Below are 11,134 nucleotides of genomic sequence, written 5' to 3' on the forward strand. Positions count from 1 at the left end.
CGATGGGCTTCTCGAGCACAAGAAGAGGAAAATGCGGCAGGAGTCAAAGCTTCAGAAACGTGGGTGAAAAGATTTAAAATTACATGGCAAAAATAATAGGTGGGGGGTGGAGTTAAATTAAAAATGTGACAAATTTGAAAAATCTGATTACGCCATTGTAAGAGCACAAAAGCCATAAACATTTCGTACAAATTTTTTGTCGTTACGCCTTACATGTTCGAAGATATTCGCAAAAAACTATAAATCCGTTATTTTCGAGGGGTTGTTTCAACCCCTAAACGTCGAGATACGCCGCAAAAAAAAACACGTGTCTAATGTTTTTTGATGCTTAACAACATATTCAAAAGCGCATCCAAATCGGGTAGGTTCCAAATCGGGTTTTTTCAACCAATAAACGTTGAGATAAGCAGCAAAAAAAAAATACGAGTCTAATATTTTTTGATGCTCAACAACATATCCAAAGCGCATCCAAATCGGGTAGGGACACTTCCGACCGTTCCCTTGTAAGATGTGTTTATCACGTTGCTAATGCGTGCGTCCGATTTCCGCAAGGAAGAGACGAAGTGACGATCGTCTCTCTTCACTTCGATTTCGGCCATTCTCTCTTGAAAGTTCAAGCAAGCAACACACATTTGATAAGTGTTCCGTAAACTTTTGTAACATTGAGATCATCAGTGTGATTGAGTCGATACATTGTAAGCAGTAATGTTAGCCGCTCTGCGTGCGCTATTAAATCATTTAATCCCGATTGTGGACGGCAAATCACGACGAGAAATACCCAGGGTTCTCCAACGCATAGCAACGACGCATCTTTCCAGCCATAATTGTGGTCTCCTTTATACATTGGTGAAGGATCGTTGCCAGCAATCCTTTGGAGTTTCTCATTGCAACGACGACGTGTCGTTATCGTTCATGGTGAATGATATACAGAAAGATATGATGCCGACGTGACATCACAGAGCTTTGGGTTAGTGCCAACACGACACTAACTATTTCCGAGAGATTTTCTCTTTGCCTGTTCGACAAACAGTGCAGTCATCAACCAGGTATTTAATAGTGTTTCATCGAAGCCTGAGACGAGTTTGAGACGTAACTCTCTTGGTTTCAGAAATGTCGCTTAATCAACGATTCGAGCCACGATTCATATACATAACATCGTTCTATAAAGACTTTACAAAAATAAGACGTTCTATTCAGTGTAACTTACGTTCATTAAAATTGTCGAGTTCTGTTAGTTATAATTTATTATGACTCATCAAACGTTTGTCATTATTCAATTTAATGATACTTTCACTGTAATTACTTTCATCAACATTTCACTTAAGATCTATCCAACGTGTTAAGCCAAAACATTGTCACATTCTTTTCATGATTGTAAAATTAATCAACGAGATTAATTAGAATATTCAACAATTCGTCTGCGTGAATCATAGGTATAAGAAGTGCATGCTCTGATGTGATAATTTGATATATTGTGCATGCTCTGATGCAGGCCTGTCTAACTGCTCGAAGCGAAGGAGCCACTGCTCCCACTCTTACCACTTCAGACTTCCCCCACCATCCAGTAGTATCAGTAGTGGGGCAGCGGTTTCTCGCAGCATGAGTAGAAGTAGAGTATAGCTATATTCGATTGCTTTATGCGTAACTAAGAATACGCATACAGAGCACAAGTGCGTGTCATATTCTTATATTTACGCATAAAGCAATATAACTGAGTATGGTATTGATAGTGATATCTCGGTATATATTATGCGACTTTTTCAGAATATAATATATAATATAAATTAAATAAAAGTAGGCTCTCCTGAATAAATCAAGTAAAGGAAATAAGGAGGCAATAGGAGCCAAGCGCGGTAATTAATGCGCAATCAAATTATCGTAACAATAAATATATTATAATAAAAACGGACGTTTCGACACTTTTTTTGTGTCATCTTCAGCGTAAAGAAAATACATGATGTTCCCGAAGATAATACATAAAATTCGACGAAGTTGATCTACATAAGTCAATCAGGCGCAGTCTAAATTCACGACGATAATACATAAAAATAAATCAAACCGGAGCAGGTAACGCGTGAACCAAAAGTGTAAATAGAAAATAAAAACTATGAGCCAAATAGGTGCAGTCAACGAGTAAAACAAAAAGTGTAAGTTAAAAATAAATTCCACAATAAACTGTAAGTCAGGCGCAGTCAACGGATAAAACAAAAAGTGTAAAATAAAAATCATATAGAAGTTCGGTAGACTGTAAATATATGCCGGTATGCACGTGCTCCATGTCAATCGCATCTTAAACGCAGTCGTTCAACAATCTCGCAGACGCTAAACTCCCAGGTTGGAAGACAAGGTAGAAAGGAAAGATCGATTGTCCTTACAAAACCAAAAGCGGAGTCATAACGTGTTAAAACCGCGATTTATCAGTGTTAAATATAATTTTCTTACTTACGGAGCAATTACCGGTGTGTCAAAGCGTTAAAACGAGCTTATCACTCTGACGTGTCGTATAATATAATAATATATATTATAGTATATAATAATTACAATAATTTACAATGCCATTTTGTATGTTGACATGATATACTTTGTCTAATGCGAAATTTGTGGATGTACTGCTCGATCAACAAATGTTGAAATGTCAACACAGATTTCAGATGTTGCAATCCGCATTACATGTGACAATGCAGCATCAGTCATCGAAGCACGACTTTTACTTTTTATTTGCTTCATTACTGAAAACGCACTCTCACAACGGTAAGTTGAACCGAACATGGAGCAGATTTTAAGGCCAAAATCTCTTAATTTAGGATAAGTGGTTTCCGATAAAAGCTTAAAAAATTCTAATCCACTTTCTGATCGTCCCATCAGAAAAGGATCGGCCTGTAGATCGCACAACTCCATTCGATATTCAACTTTTTGTTGATCGATTGCAACTGTCATTGGGTTGTTAAAAAGAATAATATCAGTTTTTAAATCGTCAAAATCGGTAAAACGAGAATTAAATTCATTACTAATGTTATCTATAAAATCGGAAAAATGGATGAAACTTATAAAAGGAAAATCTTTTTTTAATTCTTCACAACAAAGAAAATGAACTAATTCGTCTTTCATTAGTTCTATTTTAAATACAGTTAAACGACTCCGAAATTTATTAATATGATGCATTAAATTTGAGATAGTTTGCTTCTAAGTTTGTAATTTTAAATTAAGTTCATTCAAATGTTGTGTAATGTCAACCAAAAAAGCAAGCTCACTCAAAAATTTTGAATCGTGAAATAATTTTTCCAAATCAGCAGCATCCCTCTTAACTTTATTTTTTAAAAATATTGGTATTTCTTTCCTAAGAGCGAAAAACCGATTCAAACATTTACCAGCACTCAACCAGCGAACTTCGCAATGCAATGGTAGATCTCCATATGCAGCATTTACTTCTTGCAAAAATGCCTGAAATTTGCGATGAGATAATGATTTATTACCACCTCTAATTAAATTTGTTATATTCGTTACTAATTTCATTGTTGAAGCCATCTTTATAATTTTCCCACATAAGGCTTCTTGATGAATGATGCAGTGTATCATTCGACAAAAAATATTATGCTTTCTTAATTGGCCACAAAATCCATTTTCAGTTCCTACCATTGCCTTTGCTCCATCAGTTACAATAGCAGTACATTTTTCGAAACCGTTACAAAATTCATTTACATGTTCCCAGACAGCATTAAAAATATCAATACCTTTCGTTGTATCGTGTAATGAAGCCAATGACAACAACTCTTTATTAATAGAAAAGTCGTTTTGGATACATCTCACAAATATACATAATTGACTAATGTCTGAAATGTCAGTGCTTTCGTCAAGGCATAGTGAAAAATATCGACAAGATTGCAATAAATTTTTTAACTTTTGTTTAATGTCCATATCAATTTCTTTAATTCTAAGAGTAACAGTTTGGCGCGATAATGGTACTTGTTCGAATAATTGTATTGCACGTGTATTATCGAAAGCTCTAGCCATTTCAATTGCACACTTTTTAATAAACTCTCCACCTGAAAAGCACTTTTTCGCTCGTGCAATTTCTAAAGAAATGGCATAAGACGCTGCAAGACATTGTTGTTGCAAGGTTTTATTTGAAAATAGATTCTTTTCAACATTTTCTGGCAAATGTTGTTGCATTTTGAGACTTTTCAAAATTTGTTTTCTAATGTCTCCATGATAATGCCCGTAATCTTTTTCATGACTTGTGCTATAATGGCGAGAAATATTAAAAGATTTCATAGAGGAAATTACAGTGTTACATAGTAAACACTGTGGTTTATTTTCCGCATTTAAGAAAAAAAAATCAATTTCCCAGCTTTGTTGAAATTGACGATTGAACGTATCTTCGCGTTGTCTTTTAGACATCGTTAGTAGAGTTTATAGTTATAAAAGTATATAATAATAGTAGGGATATAAATATTATTCAAAAATGATCTTTCGCCAAATGTTGGTGAAATTGGTGAAATAATACCAAGTTATTTATTGATCGGCCTGACTGGCAATAATTGATTAATGTTGAACGATGTTTCGACCTCTAATTTGGGTCCAAGTTACATTTAATGCTGGAACAACATAAATTGCCGGTAACAAATATAAAATGGAAACAATAATGCAAATTACATATTCAACTTACATGGATCATTATGCGTCAAAAGTTATAAATTACTAGTCATCGTTAAAACTTGTGTAACGGGGCGATAGAACAAAGGAATGTAAACTTAGTGCGGTATGACCGTCACGTATAACGCCCGACGAACGACTGATAAATGTGTCATGTTATGAATAATCACAAAATAAATAAAATGACATAGAATGTAAAGTTTACAGTGAAAATATAATCCGATCGTAGACCAATGGTAAGTTTTCCGTGTCTTTCTGCGAGTTTATCGCGTCAGTATGCTTTTTAATAAACAGCATTTCAGAAATTTCTCATTTTTTGAGATGCTGTTTTTTATGTAAAATCTTGACATCTTGCCATTCAAAATTATGATCGAACTCCATTCTATGCTTGCTGACGACCGAGTGCTGACTGGAATGCTTGTTAATGTCCGATTTTAGCGCACTAAGTTTTACATTCCTTTGTTCTATCGCCCCGTTACACAAGTTTTAACGATGACTAGTAATTTATAACTTTTGACGCATAATGATCCATGTAAGTTGAATATGTAATTTGTATTATTGTTTCCATTTTATATTTGTTACCGGCAATTTATGTTGTTCCAGCATTAAATGTAATTTGATAAGAAGACCCAAATTAGAGATCAAAACGTCTGTTCAGGAGTGCGGTAGTCAAGCCCAGTGAGGTGGCAGCACCTCCTGGACGATCGTGCGGATCGTTTCGAATAGCGATGGCACGTGATGCTAGCATGCTCCGGCCTTCGCCTTGCCGATATCGCCGGCATTCCGGCAGTTACTCTCTTGCTTTCGTGAACAATGGCAGTCTAAATTCTAACGCTCGCGTAATCATTTATTCTGTCGGGCACTCAGTAAGGATAAACCTCATCTTTGAGGCCAATGGACCTCATTAAGATTGTTACGCGGATTAATTAAACTGAGGTCCAGTGTCTCGTTGGTTAATCTCGTGAAACGTCTCATTTTCTAAAGCCACGTGGCTGCTGATTGTAATCGGAACGATTCAACGGCCTCACGTTGTACTCTACGCAAGTAAATCAGTTAGCACGGTACTCATCGTTATTGTATAAACCGCTCACGCTCAGTTAATTAGTACATAACGCAGTGTATATAGTGTATATAGTGATTTACGACTCTGTGAAAAGAAATAAATCCTGAAACTCAGTGCCGATCTGTTCACTTCAATTACCCCGTTGTATGATCTACTCATTCGTGTGTTAGCATTCTATCAGCCAAGCTCATTCTCAAACATTTGGTCCTTCGAGCCGGATACAACGGGGATTGAAAGGAGTGAAAATTCAGTAACTCTCGGTTAATCGCGGTACGCAGTGTCGGTGCGCGCCGCCATTTCACGGTTCTCGAACGATCCTTCACGCTCAACATGTCAGAAAAAGATGTCAACAAACCCATGGATTCCGGACGTAGCACTCCGACACAAACACTCAAGGTACCATCACAAACTAAGACTAGTGAGCAAACAGAACCGTCAAGGACGTCTCAACGTACAAAATCCCCAGCTCGCCTTTCAGCAGAGCTCTACTTAAAATGCAGAACGCCCGCTCACAAAAACGCGTCATCCCTGACGAAGCTCATCAGTACGGTGACCGAAGCAACCAATGCCTTACAGTCGTTAGGCATCTCAGAACAGCTGGGAAATTGTATGTTAGTGCATCACGTATCTAGATTCCTGGACAGTGACACAAGAGAAGCATGGGAAACCTCACTCGGTGCTTCTCAAGAATTTCCCAAGTTTGAGCTACTCATGGAGTTTCTCACTGCCAAGGCAAGGGCACTGGAAAGAGTGGAGGCCGCTAATGCTCAGTCAAAGCCAACTCAACGAAAGGCAACTGCTCACCACGCGTCCTCAAAACCAACCACGCCGTCCTCATCAGCCAATCAGTCCAAGCCGGCACCCTATGCTTGTGACATGTGCAACGCCAATCACTTCATAGTGACCTGTGAAAAGTTCCGGCAACTCACGCCTGCACAACGAAAGGGAATTGCAGAAACAAAACGCCTCTGCTATAATTGTCTTGGCAGACACAACGCTCGTGCATGCAGATCAACTCAAGGGTGCAAAACATGTTCTGCTCGACATCACACCATGCTTCACTCAACTTCATCGACACCGACACAGCCGACCACCTCACCCTCTCAGCAAGTAGCGGCTACTTCAACCTCATCACCCTCAACAACATGCTGAGGCGATGTTGCAATCGTCAACCAGGCAACTCAGTGTTCAAGAAAGGCTCGTCACTCAGCTCTCACTCAAGCGACAACATTCGTCAGTTTCGATCACTGGAATTGGTGGCAACCAAACAACTCAAACCAAGGGAGTGGTTGACCTCAGTCTGCATTCAACTCACTCTCACGCAGCTGTCACCGTCCGTGCTCACATACTCAAGACACTGACAACGATTCTGCCAACATTTGAATCCCCTCAACAAGATTGGCCTCATCTTCAACATCTAAAACTGGCGGATCCGGAATTTCTCAAACCAAGAGAAATTGATCTTATCATTGGAGCTGACTCGTATGGACAAGTCATCAAACCTAACCTTAAGAAATGCACGTCAGACTCACCAGTTGCTCAATTATCCATATTTGGTTGGCTCGTTCTTGGCCCAGTTCGGTCCACAATCCCTACTCACACAAGGACGGCACATCATACCAAGGTACTCCAGCAGGACACCAACCTAGAAGAACTGTTAACGAAATTCTGGATACAGGAGGAGCCTCCAACGGCAACCACAGCTTCACTCACCACAGACGAACTGGAGTGCGAGACTCACTTCAGGACTACTCATTCACGGGACTCTACTGGTCGATACATCGTCCGCATTCCATTCAAATTGTCAACTAGTGTCTTAGGAAACTCATATGAGGCAGCACGTAGAAGTCTACAGGGAACTCTCAAAAGGTTCAAACGAGATAGTGAACTTCAGAAACTTTACACCCAGTTTATGCAAGAGTATGAACAACTCGATCACATGGCTAAAATCCCATCAACTACATCAAGAAGTTCAACTCATTATTATTTGCCTCATCATGGAGTACTCAAACCTGACAGTGAAACTACGAAGCTGAGAGTAGTGTTCAACGGGTCTTGTGCCACTTCTACGGGCTTCTCGCTAAATGACACCATGTACACCGGAGCAAACCTGTTGCTCAACATCTTTGATGTACTCATCTGGATCCGACAGCACCGATACCTATTTTCTACTGACATCACCAAGATGTACCGTCAAATCAAAGTGCATCCATCCGATTGGGATTTGCAACGCATCATCTGGATAGACGAGCTATACAACGAAGTACTGTACTACCTCACCACTGTCACCTATGGAACGAAAGCTGCCCCATTCCTTGCAGTGAGAACTCTTCTCCAACTGGCTAAGGATGAAGGCCACAGGTTTCCCCTCGCATTGCCGCCAATCGAGCGTGGGAGATGTGTGGACGACATGTTCGGTGGATCAGACACAATCAAACATCTCATCAAAATAGCTCATCAACTCAGAGATCTGTGTAATGCGGGCGGATTTCCTCTAGCAAAGTGGCACTCCAATCATCCTGAACTCCTAAAGGCAATCTCATCGAAAACAGTCGCTCACTCTTCAGTCTCACTTGACGATTGCAACACAAAACTACTCGGTCTCAAATGGTCGCCTCAGGAAGATACATTTTCTGTCTCAACCATGTTACCAGCTCACCAGGGTCAATTCACAAAACGCCTCATATTGTCTGAAGTGGCTCAGATATTTGATCCACTAGGTTTTCTCTCACCAGTAGTGATCAAAGCAAAGATGCTTCTTCAAGAACTTTGGCTTCACAAACTCAGCTGGGATGATCCACTACCATTCCAGGTCGTCTCACGTTGGCTCAACATCAGAAAGGATCTCACCAGCCTGGCCAGGCTCTCAATTCCTCGTTGGTTCAACACAACCAGCAGCTCAATAGTGGACCTTCATGGCTTTTCTGATGCATCTCAATTCGCCATGGCTGCCGTGATTTACTTGACGGCATATACACCATCCACAGGTACTCAATCGACATTTATCTGCTCAAAAACAAAGGTCGCGCCGCTGAAGCGACTAACCATCCCGAGGTTAGAGCTCACGGCAGCTCTCATATTGGCAAAACTCATGAAGCATGTCCTAGCCACACTCACAATGGACATCAGGGACAAATACCTGTGGACAGATTCTCAAGCAACGCTCGCGTGGATCAAAACTCATGCGTCTCGCTGGAAAGACTACGTACGCAACAGGGTGTCTCAAATTCAGGAACTCACTGAGGGAGCTCATTGGAAATACGTGCCAAGCGCAGCCAATCCAGCTGACTGTGCTTCAAGAGGCGTCACAATGGCTCAACTTGAAACCCATGCACTTTGGTGGACGGGACCACCTTGGATCTTAGCCTCTGAAACCTCATGGCCCACCCAACCTACTCAATTCGACGGGCAATGCACATTCGAGTCTCGTCCAGGAACCTCGCTTTTCACGACTCAATCAGCTCAAGAATATCATTGGGATCTCATCTATAGGTACTCAACCCTCAATAAATTACTCAGAATCACAGCTCTTTGTTTCAGATTTTGCTCACGGTTACAACGCAAGCTCAACTCATCACCAGCTAGTCTCATTACCCTGGCTGACATGGAAAGGGCACGAACTTTCTGGATCAATGCCACTCAAGCTGCCTTTTTCACTCACGAACTCAAGGTGTTACATTCCAACTCTCTGTTGCCAACATCTCACCCATTTAGTCGCCTCACAGCGTTCATCGACAATCAGGGCACTATTAGAGTGGGTGGTCGTCTCAATAACGCTGCACTCACGTACGAAGGTAAACACCAAGCAATTTTGCCTCGTGATTCAAAGTTATCTGAACTCATTATAGATCAAGCGCACAGATCTACCATGCATGGAGGCACTCAGCTCACGTTGGCTCATATCAGACAACTTTACTGGATAGTTGGTGGACGAGCTTCTGTCAAATCCCACATCTTGCGGTGTGTGGTGTGTGCTCGGCAAAGGGGGATCCGTGCTCATCAATTGATGGGCCAACTACCTCTGACCCGAGTCACACCCTCACGTGCATTCGCTCACACTGGACTTGATTATGCAGGGCCAATCATCCTTAAGACTACCAAGGGAAGAGGAGCAAAAACCTACAAAGCATGGATTTGTGTCTTTGTGTGTCTCACTACATCAGCCGTACATCTAGAGGTCGTCTCCGATTACTCAACGGAAGGGTTCATCTCAACGTATAGACGATTCACTTCGAGAAGGGGAGTGCCTGCCTCCTTGACCTCAGACTGCGGAACAAACTTTATTGGAGCCGACAGGGAGCTTCGGAAGTTATTCACTCAACAGACTCAAGAAAATCAACTCATCACGGCAATGCTCACAGAAAATAGAACTCAGTGGAGTTTCAACCCACCTGCTGCCCCGCATATGGGAGGAAAGTGGGAAGCTGCAGTGAAATCCATTAAATTCCATATAAGGCGCACTGTGGGTGGAACGCGGCTCACCTTTGAGGAGTCAATGACGCTGCTCACGCAAATCGAGGCTATACTCAACTCAAGACCTCTGGAGCCTCTCAGCGACGACCCGGAAGATATCTCAGCCCTCACACCAGGACATTTTCTCATGGAACAGCCCTCACTGCCATACCAGAACCTTCACTTATTGATCTCTCTACTTCTAGGTTGTCAAGATGGCAATTCATTCAACAGAAGGTTCAGCAATTTTGGTCTCAATGGTCAGCTCACTACCTACAACGACAGCAGGCAATCTCAAAATGGCATCTTCCGTCAAATCTCATTAAGCCAGGCTCATTAGTCTTGCTCACCGATGAGAGATTTTCTCCCTGCAAGTGGCCTCTTGCCCGTGTCCTAACATTAATGCCGGGCAAGGATGGCCTCACCAGGGTGGTACAGCTGAAAACCGCTACCACTACACTCACCAGGCCCATCACCAAGCTTGCTGTGCTGCCAGTGTATCATCCTGAGTACCTTATTAAAGATCACTCAAGGGACATCATCAACTCGGTTGCTGATGGCGGGCAGAAATGTTCAGGAGTGCGGTAGTCAAGCCCAGTGAGGTGGCAGCACCTCCTGGACGATCGTGCGGATCGTTTCGAATAGCGATGGCACGTGATGCTAGCATGCTCCGGCCTTCGCCTTGCCGATATCGCCGGCATTCCGGCAGTTACTCTCTTGCTTTCGTGAACAATGGCAGTCTAAATTCTAACGCTCGCGTAATCATTTATTCTGTCGGGCACTCAGTAAGGATAAACCTCATCTTTGAGGCCAATGGACCTCATTAAGATTGTTACGCGGATTAATTAAACTGAGGTCCAGTGTCTCGTTGGTTAATCTCGTGAAACGTCTCATTTTCTAAAGCCACGTGGCTGCTGATTGTAATCGGAACGATTCAACGGCCTCACGTTGTACTCTACGCAAGTA

General features: G+C 41.6%; 1 protein-coding gene across 1 annotated transcript; it reads left to right on the top strand.

Moving 5' to 3' along the window:
* Positions 1-6,872: 6,872 nt before the first annotated feature.
* LOC139785228 (uncharacterized) lies at positions 6,873-10,508 on the top strand. Its single transcript, XM_071724400.1, has 2 exons — positions 6,873-9,510; positions 9,565-10,508. Exons 1-2 carry the CDS (start codon positions 6,873-6,875, stop codon positions 10,506-10,508), a joined length of 3,582 nt encoding a protein of 1,193 aa, XP_071580501.1.
* The last annotated feature ends 626 nt before the right edge of the window (positions 10,509-11,134 follow it).

This window comes from Temnothorax nylanderi, unplaced genomic scaffold (assembly GCF_030848795.1).
Source record: "Temnothorax nylanderi isolate EJ_2023f unplaced genomic scaffold, tnyl_v1.0 TNYL_tig0759_pilon, whole genome shotgun sequence".
Lineage (NCBI taxonomy): Eukaryota > Metazoa > Arthropoda > Insecta > Hymenoptera > Formicidae > Temnothorax > Temnothorax nylanderi.